The sequence below is a fragment of the Lethenteron reissneri genome, chromosome 46, assembly GCF_015708825.2.
Source record: "Lethenteron reissneri isolate LAM-NWPU_2019-01 chromosome 46, ASM1570882v1, whole genome shotgun sequence".
NCBI classification, from domain to species: domain Eukaryota; kingdom Metazoa; phylum Chordata; class Hyperoartia; order Petromyzontiformes; family Petromyzontidae; genus Lethenteron; species Lethenteron reissneri.
Genome location: NC_083824.1, coordinates 4282196 through 4301019, shown reverse-complemented (window position 1 = coordinate 4301019; position 18824 = coordinate 4282196). Strand labels below are relative to the sequence as shown.

General features: G+C 45.5%; 2 protein-coding genes across 2 annotated transcripts in view; both read right to left on the bottom strand.

Moving 5' to 3' along the window:
* LOC133354099 (ceramide synthase 1-like) overlaps window positions 1–529 on the bottom strand; it is a 31327-nt gene extending 30798 nt beyond the window's left edge. The window contains exon 1 of the mRNA XM_061570672.1: window positions 178–529. Coding sequence (XP_061426656.1) covers window positions 178–441 — 264 coding nt within the window. The 5' untranslated portion in view covers window positions 442–529. The remainder of the gene's footprint in view (window positions 1–177) is intronic.
* Window positions 530–3832: 3303 nt separating this feature from the next.
* On the bottom strand, window positions 3833–17729 carry LOC133354235 (cyclin-dependent kinase 7-like). The gene is made up of 12 exons (XM_061570923.1): window positions 17600–17729; window positions 15190–15249; window positions 14810–14843; window positions 14584–14651; window positions 14363–14431; window positions 13451–13561; window positions 11572–11690; window positions 10717–10816; window positions 10078–10164; window positions 9583–9732; window positions 8590–8731; window positions 3833–6732 (listed from the first exon to the last, which is right to left on the bottom strand). Exons 1-12 carry the CDS (start codon window positions 17708–17710, stop codon window positions 6704–6706), a joined length of 1080 nt encoding a protein of 359 aa, XP_061426907.1. The 5' UTR covers window positions 17711–17729; the 3' UTR covers window positions 3833–6703.
* Between the last annotated feature and the right edge of the window lie 1095 nt (window positions 17730–18824).

Below are 18824 nucleotides of genomic sequence, written 5' to 3'. Positions count from 1 at the left end.
TAATAAAATAATAAAAATAGAACATAATAAAATATTATGTTTTATTTTTATTATTTTATTACTTCCCTTCTACGTGATGACTTTACCGAAAGAACCAACAAGATGAATCCATGCTGCAGTCACGAAAGCTTCAAATCGAAACCCGTCCGTGTCGTGCCCCCCCCCCCAGCGAGTCACCTTGAAGACGTGGGACGTGGCGAGGATGCGCGCCGTGATCCACGCGAGCGCCAACACGACCACGATGACCGCGTCGCGGCGCCCGAACGTGGCCGCGTTGCGCAGCGTGCGCGCAGCGAGCGCGGGGCCGCAGTCGGAGCAGTCGCTCCACTCGCTGCGCACTCGCGAGTACACGGCCACGGCAGCATCCGCGTAGTCGAACAGCAGACCCGAGACGCCTCCAACTCCATCACCTCCATCACCTCCTGCTGCTGCTGCTGCCATCGCCGAGAGATGAGCGAGCGAGCAGCCCCAGAGCAGATCTGACCCCCCGCGCACGCGCGAGTAACGGGAACAGCTGCGCCGTGTCGAGGGGGAGTTGTGTTGGGGGGGTTTAAGGCGGAGCGAACATTGGGGTTGGAGCTGGGGCGGTGCTGCTCGTCCCCTACCCCGCGTGTGTGTGATGGGGCGGTGGTGGTGGGGGGTAGCGCCCCCTAGCAGCTGGCAGGAGGAGCGATGCTCAAGAGTGTCTGCCCCCCACCCCCCCCCGGCTCAACTCGCGCCGTGTCCTCGTTTGCACTCTTGGCCACGCGTGCGCTGTGGCAACACGTGCGGTGGCTGGGTTCCGTTGGTGGTGGTGGTGCGTGTTAAACAGGGCTTCGTTTCAGCCAGCATTGGTATTGCCCGGTAGAGATGCAACGTAAGGCAAACGTCAGCGTGTGGTCGGGACCGTTTGTTCCAGCGTTAGCGCGATAGATTTCCATGTTTTGATGGGTGGGTTGGTGACCCGAAACATATCTCGATGGCACGCGCGCGACATCTCTGATGATGCCCTCTCGCTGTGGTGACTCGTCACGTGTCACCTCCCGGTGTTGGGTGGTTTCCCCCCAGGGACACATTTTAAGACATTTTAACGTTGGCCGTGTAGGGGAGCTCCGTCGTGCAGAGCTCGACATTTCATTTCATCCGCGTCTGATAATTTGGTTGCGACAACGTCCAGTATCTACCGCGACACGTGGCACCGTCCAAGTCACATTCCATCTCCCACAATTGTTAAACGACTTGGACTCTCGCCCCTGTTGCCCCGTCGCATTGTGAATGTTTTCGGTTCATTACATTTTGGTTTTCTTGGTTCTTTCGGTAAAGTCACGTAGAAGGGAAATAATAAAATAATAAAAAATAAAACATTATTAAATACAATTTTCACGATGTTTCGGCCACAACGCAAGCAGCCGTCCTCAGGTGAAGAACAGGTCTGTCGGGAAGACAGCGTCTGAATGACGCTGTCTTTCATCGGAGGACAGCTGCTTGCGTTGTGGCCGAAACCTCGTGAGAATTGTATTTTATTATGTTTATTATTATTATTTTATTATTTCCCTTCTACGTGACTTTACCGAAAGAACCAAGAAGATGAATCCCTGCAGTCACGAAAACTTTAAATCGACATTTTACATTTTGGTTGTTCGACATTTTCACTCCGTGAGCCGAAATGTAAAGAAATATTTGCAAACTATATGAAATGCTACAACGTTAAACAAGATGTTTGGTGATGTAGCTGGCAGCATTGGCAGTGGTGCACAAGTCTACATGACAATACACTAACACTGAACTAAAAACAAATATTTTTTTATTTTACCAGGTAAGGCCCACCGAGTTATATTGCTATTTTTCAGAAGCGACCTGGCCACAAATGATAGCTCAACAAAGTGGCTTATCACGTGGCAAATGTTATTGCAGCCAAACTCTAAAACGAGCGTTTCTAAAATTTGCAGGAAAAACTGGAGGTCCCAGAGAAAAATCCACGCGACCACGGGGAGAGAGAACATGCAAACTCCAAATACACAGGCATCGAGATCGAACCCACGACCTCCTTTAAACCAGGCGAGGTAGTTAACATCTCGCCACGGTGGCGCAAAAATAACACTGTGGTCTTAAGCCAAAAAAATGGTTGACGTTTCAGGCAACGGCCTTTCTGTGTTTGCCGGAAATGTCATCTATTATATATATTTTTTCTATTTATGACCACTGTTATTGACTGATGTGTTGAGTTTGTATTGTAAATCTAACATATTGTAAAATAAAAACATGCACACACATAACTTGCATAAACCAGAATCACTTCGCACGCGTTTCAATGCTTGTACCGTCAGCGGGAGTTGATGAATCATTGTAGGCCGCGGGTTTAGATAGCACAATCAACGGAATGCCAAGACTGGTTTTCCATCACCAGTTCAACACACCCTTTCCCAGAAACTACAGACGTTATTCCAGGAATACAATTAGCCAATTGTATGGAGAGATTCATTTCATGTTGTAGACACTTTTTAGTCGTGTACTGTATAATGGTTTTGGGTCAGGGATAACAAGGAGTCATCATACCTCCTTGAAGATGTGTACCCCGCTGCTTACCAGCGGGATGTTGTATATAAACAGCTTCAGGGAATGTTTTTCAGTAGTTCCTCAAGCCGGTGTAGATTATGCAACATTAGCCCAACACCCCCAGTGATTTGATTAACTGCAGTTCCCAATGCTTAATGTGTTATCTCATAACAGATCAATAACTGGATTTTACAATGAGCAGAAATCACTCCACTTACATACACGATATTATTGCTCATTTCTCAGCACAGTGATTCTTGCACTGTGCCATGTTTGTTGTAGTACGGAGTTAGACTGATGGCCTTAATCTAAGTTGTCTTGTGGTTGTTGTTGACTTGCATCCCACTAAAATTTTTGCACACAGCGTTGGTGTACGGTGCTTTTTCTGGAAGATTTTTGCTGTTTTTTCCCTGGATTTTTCTGTTTGCGCATAGTCTCTTTAAGATGTTTTCTTGTTCATGTTTTAGTTTTTTTGCCGTTGCACCCGATTCAAGAGCCGAATGACTCAGGTTTATACCAAATAAATGAACTTGAACACAGCGACCCAAGTTAAAATCCTGGCCACGACCTCTTGCTGCGCATTGATGGCATGCCTCCCCCAACCCGGGCTGACCAGAGTGGTGAAGTATGGTTCAACACCCTCGCACGACCAAGACGTCGTGGAACGGTAAAGGCCTTTATCCAACCATCAGTGGACTGACACAATTGTGTGCATTGTAATAACCGGTTGAATTAAACACCAAGTATTTCCCCTTCAACTTCGATTGGAATTATTGCCAAAGTGGAAATATCCACTTGAGTTGTCTAAGCAGCTTGCTGCTGAGCTTTCGTAAATAAAAACATGTTTAAAAAATATATATTTTCTGAATACTTGGTTTCCCTCGCTTTTGCGGATTTGATTTGTGCAATTTCGGGCTGCACATCCGGCTAACCAAAACATCGATATATTCACTCAAATGCGACAGTGTGTACTGTAGGCAGGCAGCAGTCTCGTACGGGTTTGCTTTTTTTCGAGCGTATCAACAGCACATAGCGAGGGAAACCTGTACTCGGCAGTTGATCAAGATGTCAATGACTGATATGGGTGATTCACACATCTCTTGAAGTATGTGAAGGTTAATCCCAATCCTGACCTCTCCGCTGTTGATCCCATAGCAATCATGCGAGACACATAGTGCATCAGTGTGCTGCTGTAAGAGAGCCTCTGTCTGATTTTATGAGCAAGGGCCAATAAACCTGAACGTTGTGAACTCGTACGGCCTTTATAGTCTAAGAACTTCAAGAATGAACGTTAAACTGAAGAACCACAACTTTATTTTTGCAGTTTACATCTTGTGACCGAACCGGGGCTTATCTCCCGAAATATTTTAAACGTACCGAGACCACTGATATTTTGCACATTTAACACAACAGTATGTCGTAAACCCAAACATCACATACCCACCCGAATTAACCACCAGTTCAATAGTTGCGCATGGTCTATCCGACTTTTCTACATATCTGTCCATACCGCAGCCTCCAGTTGAGTTGGATATTCCTTTCACTCTGGAGGCTTCCGATAACACAGCACACACTCGCAATCACGATCACGTAAATGTACACAATCGACCGGCAAACAAAAACCTTCTGCACGACGTTTGACAAGTGGGTTTGTATTTCATGCTATCCGTACATGGGAATTTATATACAGTACAAACAGTATTTGCGAATGGATACAAAAATATACATCTGAACTGCATTAAATATGCGAATTTGCTCTTTAAGCTTGTGATTAGCAATGCATGTGCTACCAAGTATCTGTATGGTTATCAGAATATATTCATCCAAGCCGAAATCAATCGCTCAACTTTACCGCTTACTTGGGGGGCAACGGATCAACGTTCACGTCACGCCACAACATCAGTACCGGGGGGCGGGGGGGGGAGGCGCCCCCCAGGGACGCTAATGGCCCAAACAGCAGACACAGAATTCTGTAAGCGTGAAGTCTACGGCGGCTCTCGGTCTCAGCCAAGCTCCGGTTCCCACAGCGGGGTCCCGTGCTGCGCATTATATAACTCGGCGGGTCTGTGGACAGCCAGGCGCAGCAACTGCTTGCGAGATGTAACAGGTAGACGTTTATAAAGTAATGTTATTCTGTGAACAACAAAAAAACTCCACCCTCCTTGCTTTAATGAAAAACTTGAAAACTAAATGTGTACAACGCACTACCTACGACAGGGCTTCTCAAACGTCAGTCCTCACAACCCATCATGTGTACCAATCATGAGGGTGTGCATGCAAAGTGTAATTGCCATGATTTCGATTTAAAGCTTTCGTGACTGCAGGGATTCATCTTCTTGGTTCTTTCGGTAAAGTCACGTAGAAATAATAAAATAATAAAAATAAAACATAATAAAATAATTATCACGACGTTTCGGCCACATCGCAAGCAGCCGGCTCAAAGGTAATATCACATACCTGCATTTCCCATAAATATGCTAAATTCCTCTTGATATGCAAATTATTTTGTCAAGGCGCCCTTCCCCCCTTCCAACCCAGCTTAAATATACGCTCCAAGCGTGGTGGCGTTTCATTCAGACGCTGTCTCCCCGACAGACCTGGTCTTCACCCGAGGACGGCTGCTTGCGTTGTGGCCGAAACGTCGTGAGAATTATTTTATTATGTTTTATTTTTGTTTTATTACTTCCCTTCTACGTGACTTTACCGAAAGAACCAAGAAGATGTAATGCCATGATTTGTATCAGAAAGGAAATAGTTTAGAGCGCAAAAGCGCTGTGTCCGCAGCAGAGGATACTACAGCAAATCTATTGTTGTGCCGTAAACTTAGAGCTCGCTTAGTGCTCAAGATGCGCTTTCTCACTCGTACCGCTTTTTAGATTTTCATTTTCAGTAAAAATGTTCTCCAGGACAAGCAGCGTAATAAAGAATCGGCCATCTACAGCATAGCATGAAGCGAGGGGTGCCTGTAGTTTAAACGCTCCTGCCACTATGCTCCCCACCTATACTAACCCTCACAATTATCAAATAATCCGTATCAAGCAATACACTGTTAATTGCACGCTGATTCAGGTCTCCGTTCGTCGATGGTGATTAACTGTGAGCAGCCAATTACAGGTATTGCGATTTTTTTACCGAAAACGACATAACGTACACACATAATGTATGTTTATTAACTATGAATAACCCAACTAAGAATAGATATTATTGTAATTCATTGACACATTAACCCCCCGCCCCCCCGCCCCCTCTGGTCTTCGCAACCAATTGGCTCAAGTGAAGACATCACATTTACCCCGTCGAAGACCGAAACAGGATTTCTTCACAATTCTGGCTGTCACCCGATGATTCTGGTTGTAATTGCCGGCGAAACGTCGAACTCGAATTGTAAATGTTGTGGGTTTACTCTCCAACCCAGCGGTGTGCTGAACAACTAACTAATTGGCACGTTTTGGCCGTCGGGTGGTGGTGGTGGGTTTAACGACACTTTTACATCTACGCGATCAAACTCACAAAAAACCCGAAACAAATAATCCTCAACCGACGAAGGCGTGGAAAGGATCTCGTGTCCAGCAGCAGACTGGACATCCGGGCATCTGTGAGAAAAGAACTTTATAGCTCGATCGGATTCCTCCAGTATAAATATTCCGATTCTGGACTGACAAAACGGCCGTACGTGCCAAGTGGCAGGATGTGAGGAGTGGAGTCTGCGAAGCTCTGCTCCAGACCAGAGAATTCACACCGTACCGCGATCCACTTGAAAGCAATTTCTGAAATGCCCCGGACACCAATTCAATTAGTCAGACCTTGGAAGCTAATAGGACTCAGTCCGATGTGTGCTTGGACTGACGACCACCTTGCACTCCGGGTTGCTTATAGGCGGCTGCGGGTCTATGTGGTGGGCAGCAGGGAAGGGACGTGCAGTAAAAACACATCGTTGTATTGTACTGTCTATGCTGTCGCATCTATGCTCCCCACCTTCACCAACCCGCATTGACGGGCATCATAAAGTACGGGCATATTAACAGAGGCCCTCACCCAGCATTGGATTGACAAAAGGCCTGTGCGTCTAGTGGAGGGGACTCCCGCAGAGGAATGTACGTGACGCGCTTGTTCAAGCACTTCCACATCTTCGGCGGTCAGTGGAGGCACCGTGGATCCCTGAGGAGACTCAGAAGATCAGCTTCTTGGCCAGGCACCCTGCAGCACCAACAAACACGATGACGACAGTGTGAAAGGACGGCCCAGTCAGTGACATTTACACTTCTAGAAGGCATGACAAGTAGAAATGTTAATCAACACAGTGTCTAAATGTTTGTCTGCTGCACTGCCAAGATGTGTATGGTAAAAGTCTCAGAGAAACCAGACATTGAGAGACATGTTTTTCATAATAAACGTTTTTGGGTTAGATCGCGTTATTTATAAATGTGTCGTAAACCCTCCACCACCCGACACGGCCAATCAGCAAAAAAGTGTCACGTTGACAAAAGACAAATAGTTCACTACTTTAGCCCACCGGTGTGTTGAAGAGTGAAACCACAAGGGCGCACACATATAAATGGTAGGCACGCACACATGCAATTCTTTTTTTTTAAGTCATTATATATAACAGCACTTAGAAATTCTAGCCGGTAAGCAACATAACAGTTCAGATCGTGCCATCATTACAGAAACCCCCATACCATAAACTACTCCTGGAGTTTTATCTATATGTATTTCAGTTTCAAATGGAAACCTGGGGAAATATAAAGTCACTTTTTCAGAACCATATCGTACTCAAAAATTGTATCCAGCATCAGAGCAATTCGCCAGTGTTCTTGACAATTAAAACAAAGCAGAGCACATGGCTAGACCAATGTACATTGCCTGCATTCAAGTGAATAGAGACAGTGCACCAATGTCAATCAATATATGCACATTTGAACCACAAGCCATAATAAAAATGTGGTCTAACAAGGAACTTACATTTGAAGTCGCTCTGGTGTTATTTATTCCAAATTATTGTCACATCATTACACCGAGCCTGTGACCAAATCACCCGGAGCGAGCCCGGCCTCCTCAGATCTCGGATGTTATGCAGGATTTTAAGCCAGGATCGTGCTTGACGAACAATCACCGTGCATGCCAGGTTGTATATATGCATGTTGAACTTATATTCTATGGTTCTTTTGGTAAAGTCCTCTTCTACATTAACATTAGCTGCCCCGCCCATCTCTAAACTGTTATAAACATCCTGCCCTCTGAGGCTAACCTCCCTGTTCCTGATGACGACCGCTTGTGTTGCGATCGAAACATCGTGATATTTCATCTTCTTGGTTCTTTCGGTAAAGTCACAATGCAAGCAGCCGTCCTGAGGTGAAGAACAGGTCTGTCGGAAAGACAGCATCATTCAGACGCGTCATTCAGACAGCGTCATTCAGACGCTGTCTTTCCGACAGACCTGTTCTTCACCTGAGGACGGCTGCTTGCGTTGTGGCCGAAACGTCGTGATATTTATTTTATGATGTTTTATTTTTATTATTTTATTATTTCCCTTCTACGTGACTTTACCGAAAGAACCAAGAAGATGAATCCCTGCAGTCACGAAAGCTTTAAATCGTGATATTTGTATTCACTTGATTTTTTATTATTTAATTGTTATTCGTTTTTCTATCTACGTGACTTTACCGAAAGAACCATAGAACATGAATTCCTGCAGTCAGTCACGAAAGTTTTAAGTCATGTTGAACTCGTTTCACGCCATATGTACCCAACCGTGTTAAGCAGAGGTGCGGGCCAGGCGTGGGGGACCTGGCCTGCTGCCGTAGGCTGTGCTTCGCGGCGGTCAGCAGACGGCAGTGGAGCGAAGTGCTTTAGTCTAATCTACGCTTGATCCAAAAACATCGATGCCCCCTTGCCTTCACCAACCCGTACTTATCAACCAACGCCCGCGACCTGCGCAGTTGTGCGAAGCCCTCATCCCGCAGTGGAGCGACAGGACTGTACGAGTGCGCGTACATAACGCCGGAGGGGGAAGGGCAGGTGGGTGGGTGGGTGGCGCTACGACGGACGCGGTACCTGCTTCAGCGTCTTCGAACCTCTTGCGTTTGACGGTGCCGCGCTCATGCTCCTTCATGACCTCGCGGGCAAAGCTGGGCCGTGGCAGCTGGGCAGGAGGCGTGGGACCCGGCCTGTTGCTGAAGTAGGGCATCTGCATCGCCTGCACGTACGCAGGCGTTGATGAGGTGAACAAAAACGTTAGGAATAAATCGAGCACGAGTGTGGATTATGTAACTGTTTGCAACATGCGCTTGCCTTTGGAAGTGTTAAAGTAACATTACATTGAATTACTGTTTTGTAAAAATCAATAAAGTAATATTACATTAGCATAATGATAGCCGCCGTGTAGCTTTCAAGGTAAAATGCGTTTACATATTTGCCAAAAGTCCATTGTGTTGTGGTTTCTGCCTTTAAGTTTTTGGCAACCATTTCATCTATTTGATCACTTTTTAATACGGTCAGCTTCTACTTGCAACACAACTCTAAACCACAGTTTGGTTGATAATGTATTATTTGTATGAGAGTTATCATGCACTTCTTATTACGAGTGGACGAACACAAAACTACAGTTTTCGAGGATTAAAGTAACACGCAAACCCCAACTTTGGGGTCGATTTTAAGAAAAGGTGTGTTTTATAAATGGGAGAATATGGTACTTTTTAGAGCCGATTTCCAGAAGATGATTGTGCCGTTTCAAAATGGGGAGAGATGTCTTCTGGAAGATTATTCTAAACGGCCGGTGGTGGCCTTCTCTTCTCTGTGTGGCAATGTATTGCTTTGGAGAACCGTCTTTGGCAAGATGATTCTCAACTCTGCACCTCCAACTTTTTTATTTGAAAATACTCTACAGGCGGACAACAGTGTCTCATAATCCAGAAACTACAGTGATACATAAACGATTTAACCCGAGTTGGAAAGCGTGAATAATTAGTTAACACGTTCAACGCAACCAGCAGTCCTTCCACAACGCTCCCGACTAGGCCAGACAGGCCGTGCTGCCGAGGGCATCACCTGCGTGGCAGTGAGGCGGGCAGCAGGGCTGAATGTAAAGAGGCCCTGAAGGAGTTCCAGGAGATCGTCTGTGGCCGCTGTGAAGATGTTCTCGAGCGGGGTGCCCGGGAAGGATTTGTACTCCACATAGTCAGGGAGGGTCGTCATCCCCTAGTGTGCATCACAGCACCGCAAGGCATCACAGCACAGATCGGAAGAGCACACCACAGAGTAAATTAATATTTGATTATAATAGATCAGTTGCCGAGCACAGGCCCACCAGGCACAAAAAGCCAAGTGGCCAAACACAAACACCACCGTTAAAGGTGCAGTAGATAAGAGTTAATAGCTCATTGAAGTGAGCGAGGTTGTAAGAGCCTGAGAAAAGGGACGAAGGGATGGAGCAGAAAGCGAAGTGCTTTCACTTGCAGTGTGGTGGTTGAAAGCACCGAATGAGATGCTCCCATGTTATATGGTGGTGTTTGTAAGCAGCGGTTGCGCTTAACGGTAACATACCGGCCACAGCTCCTCCGTGGGCGTTCCAAGCGCTTCAAAGATTTTGCTCAGTTGATCGAGATCCGAATCACCAGGCAAGAACGGTGTCTGAAAAAAAAATCGATTTTATAAAAACTTCCAGTGCATTAGAAATGTGCGTAACTGGATTATAGTGTACACTGGGTGGTAACGGTGATGTGATTGTTAAAGCATTACACTCTGAATCCAACAACTGGAGTTGGATTCCCAGCCGTGGCTAACACGAGTGGCAAGAGATTTCTGAACTCGTCCAAGGCCTCTTCATTCACCAACCCACACTGACCAGCATGAACAAGTATGATCCAACCCCAATGACCGAAAAAGCATGGCGAGGCCTTCATCTAGCAATGGACTGACCAAGGGCTGTAAATACATTGCTATAGTCCATCTTATTGAGATAGCAACCACAGAACTGGTCCAGTCACTGTCAATAAATATGGGCAGAGGATATCAAGCATCTATCTGAAATAAAAACACAAAGATTGTCAAGAAACCCCTGCAAGCCTCCACTTGTGTAAGGGTGTGTCATGGGCAGTGAGATGCACACTGTCGCAAGTAGAATCGTGAGACTCACGAGCGAGGTTCGTGTGCGAGTATCGAACGCGCTCGCAAAATGCGTACCCGAAGCAGCAGCTCGGCGAGGATGCAGCCTACGGCCCACATGTCCACCCCGACTCCGTACATCCGAGCTCCGAAGAGCAGCTCCGGAGAGCGGTACCACCTGACAAGGGCAAAGACAAAGATCCCCTGTATAGCCTTAACAGACTGTAGGGGCAAGTGCTGTTAGTGAGCACCTATGAAGGCCGGAACGGTACACGAACGAGGGGGTGGGTGGCCAGCACCACGCCCGACCGCCTTTGTCTCCCCAGTGGCGATGTTTACACACCGCACCAGGTACTCGTTTAAGGCTGAGTCGACCTAGGGGAGGCCCAGGACCGGTTCAGATAATCGTCACTGGTGTTAGCCGTGAGCGGGAATCGAACCCGGGTCGCCAGGTTCATAGCGCAGCGCGCTAACCACTACACTACCGCTCCCCTGACAAGGGCGCACACATATACACATTCATCCGAAACTTTCAAATGGTAGGCACGCACACATGCAATTCTTTTTTTTAAGTCATTATATATAACAGCACTTAGAAATTCTAGCCGGTAAGCAACATAACAGTTCAGATCGTGCCATCATTACAGAAACCCCCGTACCATAAACTACTCCTGGAGTTTTATCTATATGTATTTCAGTTTCAAATGGAAACCTGGGGAAATATAAAGTCACTTTTTCAGAACCATATCCAGTTTCACATGATTACCCTTCAGGCTACTGATATGATTTTCTGTGGCTAGCCACAGTGTCTGAGCGTTTCTATTTTTCAAATGTCAGGCAACGTCTTGGCAAGTCGTAGCCCGACACTCGGCACTCTGTAACTTAAAGCTGCTCCACATTCCCACAGCAAGAGACAAATGTCGCATCACTTACCGCGTCACCACCTGGTGGGTGTACACTCGGCTTGGGCTGCCGAACGACTTGGCCAAACCAAAGTCGGCCAGTTTGAGCACCCCCTGCTCATCCAGCAGAAGATTGTTGGGCTTCATATCCTGAAAATATTACAAATGCACCAGTCAATTCTCGATTTTACACGGTAATGGGGGGGGGGGACAGCCCAGATAAAACAAAAGCACAGACAATGCAATACATATTGAAATTATCATGACAATATGCGTACATAAAGCAATGTCTCATCTGTAGCGGGAAGGTGATTCTCGATTAATATATCTTATATTTGCATACGAAGGTCTTCAAAACTTAACTGGTCATATAACCACTCTGTTGGCAAGCCTCTGTCCTTTATTCAGACGTCTGTGTTTGTTGGTTGAGCGCATGACGTTGATCTACAAGTACGGACTCCTCCGTACGTAGCCAACCGATTGCCACAGTGCGCAAATAAGTCCAACACGCATTAAATTAACAGCAGACTTTTCTGATGTAGTGGTGACGTTATGATCACACAAACACGGAAGCCACAAATTCTTGAATATAACTGTCAAGTTCACGTCTCAGTAGTTAAACATTCAATGGCAAAAAATGTTAATAACCTGCAGAAGAGCTATACACACAATTCCAGTTTTATTTGTATTAATTACACAACTGCATAAAGATAAAAGTACTATGCAATGAATGTTGTTCAGAAAGTAAACACACCTCTCCCATAGTGTACAATATAGGTTACAAAAGATACCCACTAAATACAACAAATGTATAACCTTACACAAGCCTTAGGGCATATAAGTTAAAGACCAGGCCAGGAGTTCACCTAAATGTTGCGACGAGTGACCCGTTTGCTTCCGTTTTAACTTTCAAACGAAAGTTGAAATTGTTGATGCATTAGCCCTGTCCATCTGTCTTATAAAGATGATCCAATAGGAGTTAAACTATTATATAAATTTAACATAGCAGAAAATATACAATAAGAAACAAAATTAGTTTTATATTTAAGTGCAACAGAACATGAATATTCTAATTTGGTTGAATCATAATGAGCGTGCCGGGCATAACATATCATCCCTGTTGAAATGGATATTTGATCACAAGCAAACATGCATTAATATTTTATACAAAATTAGTGTTGCTATTTTTGTTTAATGCACAGTATGAAGATAATAATAATAATAGTACAATTTGTAACGCGCGCAAATTTGCAGACATAGTGGCCGCAACTCAGAGGCGCGGAGCCAAGCTCAGAGTCGCTCAAAAGCATGATTGTAGAGGTGAGTTTTTAAGTGTCTCTTGAAGGAGGCGATTGAGGTGATGCTGCGAATGTGCAGAGGGATATCGTTCCAGACTGTTGGGGCTGCCACCGAGAAGCAGCGCGTAGACATGACCATCCTGGATCTTGGTATTGAGAGGAGGTCGTGAGTCGCGCTGCGCAGGCATCTGCCGTGTGCTGAGCTGCAAGTTGTCAATAATGAAGAAAGATACGGCGGGCAGGCGGATATGAAGGCATTGTGGCAGAGGCAGGCGGTCTTGTATGTGACCCTACTGGCAATGGGGAGCCAGTTGAGAGCGCGGAGACGAGCTAGTGAGTCGAGGCGGGGATGAGTGTGGGCAATGACGACGCGTGCCAGGAGGTTATTTTGTAGTCTTTGAAGCTTCTTTAGGTTGCCAGCGGAGGTCCGGACAAGGACGGAGTTACAATAGTCAAGGCGAGACCCAACTATGCAACATGCCAAAGTGTTGGCAATTTCAGTAGAGATGAGAGGACGTATGTGTCTAAGAGCCTTCAGGTGAAAGTTACATGAGCTGATGATAAGATAATACTGCATTGCAGGACAACATAGCGCAAGCAGGAGCCACCTACCCTGTGTAGAATCCAGTGCATGTGCAGGTATTCCAAGCCCTGTAGAGTCATCACCATGAAGGACTTGATGTTCGCAGGACTCAGAACCAGGCTTGTATCCTTAACAATTACCTGCAAACAATATCGCTCGCATTAATATTTCATTAGAAACCATTCACAAGTTGAAATGTTTGCAAACAAGTGTGGCGAGGCACACGATTGGAAAATATACGGCGATAGGAAGAGAAAGAACATCGATTTAGCGGACGTATGCAGCTTAGAGGCATCATCAGTTTAATATGTGGGCTCTCACAACCAATATTATTCATAATAGAGGTTTTTAGGTTAGATCGCGTAAACACGAATGTGTCGTTAAACCCGCCACCACCCGACAGCCAATTAGTAAGGTTTGTTGTGGGTTTACACTCTTCAACACACTGGTGTGCTGTACTCGTAATGGATTGGCATGTTTTGTTTACGCGACAAACCTTACCAATTGGCTGTATCGGGTGGTGGCGGGTTTAACGACACATTTATATTTACGCAATCTAACTCAAAAAAACCTCTATTATTGAGGGACATCGTGTGGACTTCAGGAAATTGAGAGGTCTTGGGCACGACATCTTGCTGGAAGGGATTACGGCTGGTGGTTAACAATAAATGACAATTGCAGCGAGCGCTGATGTCATGATGAGCAATTAATCATCTCAAGTTCTCGGTGGATCGTTACATCGCAGGAGCATGAGAGATGGAAACAACTTGGCAAGGCCTTCATCCTGCAACAGGAGGCTGATGATAATGAAAACGATGCAAATAATTGTGAACATGACATCTGTTTCAGTTACAATTTAAGCAAAACCACCTTCAGAATTAAACACGTAAAATTAAAAATTACCCTTCAACAGTATAGTGTTCATGTCTCTGTTGTCTTACCTCGAGGTCAGTGTCCATGAAGTCAAACACCAAGCTGATGTTTGACTTGTGGCCAAAGGCATCTAAGAGCTAAATAAAACAAAGAATTTGAGTACGAAATAAAATCTTGCTTATTCGCACAGTGCAATGACCGAGAACTCATATTGGTCATGTACTGCATTAAAAAAATGAATGCTCTTTCACGAAAGTACATTTCTCGCTTAAATATTTCCACCACTTACTCCGATGATGTTGGGGTGGTTCAATTCCTGCAGCAATTTGATTTCCCGTAGGGCAGTCCTGTTAATGCCTGCGAAAGAAGTATTCAGAATATGCATCATCATGTGCAAGTTACAGCAATGGAATTGTTAAGATGCAGCCAAAGAATTGAGCACACATTTAACATTTAAGTAGATCTAAATACACAATGTGCCTATGAAATGTTTCTTTACTTCAATAATTACTTACCATCCTTGGCCTCTGTTCTGTGTCCCAGTTTTATCTACAGCAATCAAGCACAGATCAAGCATACAAAGTAATGATTGGGTTGGTACGCAACCTTTGCTATTGTGCTACACAATGGCAAAGCAGAACATTACATAAACTAGAGCGGTGTAGATAAAGATATTATTAGGATTAAGTTGCAAATTGAATAAACGAATCAGGCCTTAAACATCGGGGACAGATGTGTATGTTAGATATACAGAATGTTAATCATCTCTCTTACCACGCTAAGTAGGCTCTGAGCCATTATACTACACGTTGCGTTGTATGCAAAACTCTTCATAAAATCAAACAACACAGAACAAACCACGTATGTGCGAAGCAATGGGCACTAATGAACCAACCTTTTTTATTGCAACTATTTTGTTCGTTACTTTGTCCATGGCCTTGTAGACCGTGGCAAACTGGGATGAAAGGGAGAGGGGGGGAGACCGAGTTCAAACACTCACATTTCAAACAACGCAATCACCAAGGCAACAACTGACAGAGTTATGCATCTGCACGGATGCTTTTAACTGGACCTATGAAATGCTCCTATGAGCCTGAGCACTCTACTTAATTGGCATCTATCCCAGGAATTATATCAGAGTAATCATTTACAGCCATGTCAATCCACTGCTGTGTTGGCCATGGGGGGGTGGAATTCTATATATATAAATTACTTTTATTTTTGCAGGAATATTTTTTTAGATGGGTCCTAAATGATGATATTTGGCAAAAGTATTGATAATTTTCCTTCACGATAATGTGTCTCCATGCCCAAACAAGACTGAATAAGAGTTTCTAATTTTCCATTCAAAGCCCGATACCGGGAGTGGCAACTCCACATTCTCATGACAGAGGCCGGTCCCCTCCAGTTTTTTTTTACTTCAAAGTCGTACTAATTTTTAAATCCTTTATATTAAATTCACTTGATTGCTTGCTTGCGCGCTTACGACCGTGCAAATCTTTCGGTCGTTTTTTAACCCACTTCCCGTGATCCAATCGAGCTGACATTTTGCACACAGACTCGTTGTGCGTGACAATTTCTTTTCGTGAAATTTGTTCCGAAATTTTACACTTTTTAGGTAAAAAATAATTATATTTAATTACAAATTGCTTAATGGTGGCAGGCAATCATCTGACCCATAGGTGGCAGCCATCTCAAGCCAGAGGACGAGAGGACTCTAGCCGCCCATTTCAAAGACCAATGTGGGCTGGGTTGTGGCCCATTGAACACGCATATAAAGGATTTATAGTGAAAAACTTTGTTTTTACGGGTTAATTTTTCTCGAGCCCGATAGACCGAGTCGATTTAAACAAGGGCACGGCGCCACCTGGTAAATGATCATAAAAGCACGTGTATTTGTTGTAAGCTAAGCAGAGAATATTATTAGCCTGCTAGATCGTGCTTGGATGGCAATGCAAACCGGTATTGCAGACTGCAATGTCGTCTGACATACGTTATGGCCATCACAGGACTGAGCAGCAAAATTAATTATTGTATTTATATACAGGACTGTAACTTCTATGTTGTTGGGTCTACTACTCGCAATGACCAGCGTGGTGAAGTATGTCCGAACAACTCTCATGACCGGGTAGCGTGGATTGGCAGTGGAGTTTTTGGTGTCTTTAACAGTTGAATTACACTTGCAAATGTTCCACACTTCATGGCAAACTGAATCAAAATTTTCCCTTCAACTGCTAATGATTGACAATAAATTTGACATTCATTGTATCACACAAATAAACTTTTATCAAAATAAATAATTTGTAAAGCAACTGATTATGCATAAAAATATTAAAGGAGCGCCCCACGGTTTTACGTTTTAGTTACAAGTGTCGAAAAATATTCTGATCAGCTGATGACGGCTGAAAAAAAAAGAAAATTTGACTTTTGGGTGCATTTTTAAATAAAACCGTTGATTAAAAAATCTATTTAAGGAGTTGTTTTCCCGCACGTTTCCCCAATGTGGCATATAAATGGGAAACTCTATCGCGAATGACCTTTTGTCCATCACCACATAAAGCCCGTACACAGAACACGCAATCTTCTCCACGTGGAATTGGTAAAAGAGCCCCCCAGCGATTCGCAGTGCAGCTGATCGTGCACGCCTTGTTGTGTCCCACACTTATTGTGTCCCACACAACAAGGCGATGGGCAGCTTCAGTTTCATCTATTAGGTACAGCCCTGTGAGCCATTCGGCTCTTGAATCGGGTGCCACCGCAACAAACAAAAGCATGAAAACATCTTAAAGTGATTGGTGTGGCCCAATCGGTTTCGAGGCCAATGCCAATATTATCAGTGTGTTTGTTTGCATTTGACTGCAAGTATCGTGGTTAATGCAGACACGAATCCTTGTAAAAAAAGGTTTCAGTTTTGTTGCCATAAAAAAGGGGAAAACCCCTATGATACTCTTAGGTTTTTTCGGTAAAGTCACGTAGGAAATAATAAATAATAACATTTATAGAAATAATTATAGAAATAAAATAATAAATCATTATTATTTCTATTATTTGTTTAAATTTCTTTTTTATTTTTTTACCTAAGAGTATGAATCCTTGCAGTCACGAAAGCTTCAAATCTAAAACCCCCCTATTATTATTATCATCATTATCATCCTAAAGTGACTTTACACAAACAGAAAAATCCAGGACAAAATCCAGGACAGGGCCTCCACCTCAAGCCTGAATTGGGGGGGCCCTGCAAGTACCAATGACGACGAGCTCAGGGGGGGGAGGAGTGTGAGGAAAACCAGAGGCTTGGCTCGTACCTGTCCCTCGCCAAGGAAGTCGATCTTGTCGTAGCGCTTCGCTCGACTCTTCGCCGCCGCTGCCATTGCCGCAGAACCATTTAAAGCCGCCGCCGCCGTCGCCGCCGCCATCGCTCCCTCGGATTCCCTACAGCGGATGGTGGCGCCGCGATGCAACGCCGCTTCCTATTGGCTCCGAGCCGCCGCGTCGACCAATGGGAGGCGCCGAGACGGAGCGGTTGGCTAATCCGCGTTAGGGAATGTGAGAGGGGGTGGTGGGGGGGGGGCTTGGGGGGTGGTGGGGGGGGTTGGGTAGGGGGGTTTGGGGGTTGGTGAGGGGGGGGCTTGGGGGGTGGGGGGGGTTTGGGGGTTGGTGAGGGGGGGGCTTGGGGGGTGGGGGGGGTTTGGGGGGTGGTGTGGGGAGGGGGTTGGGGGTGGGGGGGGTTTGGGGGGTGGTGAGGGGGGGGCTTGGGGGGTGGGGGGGGGTTTGGGGGTTGGTGAGGGGGGGGCTTGGGGGTGGGGGGGGGGTTTGGGGGGTGGGTGTGGGGAGGGGGTTGGGGGTGGGGGGGGTTTGGGGGGTGGTGAGGGGGGGGCTTGGGGGGTGGGGGGGGGGCTTGGGGGGGGTGGGGGGGGTTTGGGGGGGGAGTCCCAAACACGTGGTCGGCCGTTGGGGACCTGTATTGTGGCAAGTTTATGACAATTATTAACATCGCGACCGTGCATTTAAATATTAAAGGGTGGCGATTTAACCCTGACGAGAAAACGAAGACACGCCCAGATGCGGCCCACTTGAATTGGCCTCTTTAAAGCGTTAACAAACGCGAGCTGGCTTGTGGACAATCCGAGGTCGTTAGATTGCCATGTCAACAGGACGCCATGACCCGGCTCCCCAACGGCCCGTTGCAATCCATTTAAGGGGCCGTCCATAAATGACGTCACGGGATTTTGGCCGGTTTTTGACCCTCCCCCCCTCGTCACACGGCGTCACAAAAAGCCAGACCCCCCCCCTCAGATATGACGTCACAAAGCTCTGCCCCCCCCCCCCAAAAAAATAAAACACGCTTAAAATCGCTTTAAACTATTGTCATTGTAGTGCGTATTTAATGTGGCGATGCACTCTGATGTTGTAGGAGAAAACATTTATTAAAAAGTCTATTTAATTAAGTAGAACGTGTTTTCTATATTTATTTAAAGTTGCGCATTTTGATGTGACGTCACATTTCTCAACCCCCCCTCCCCCCCTCGT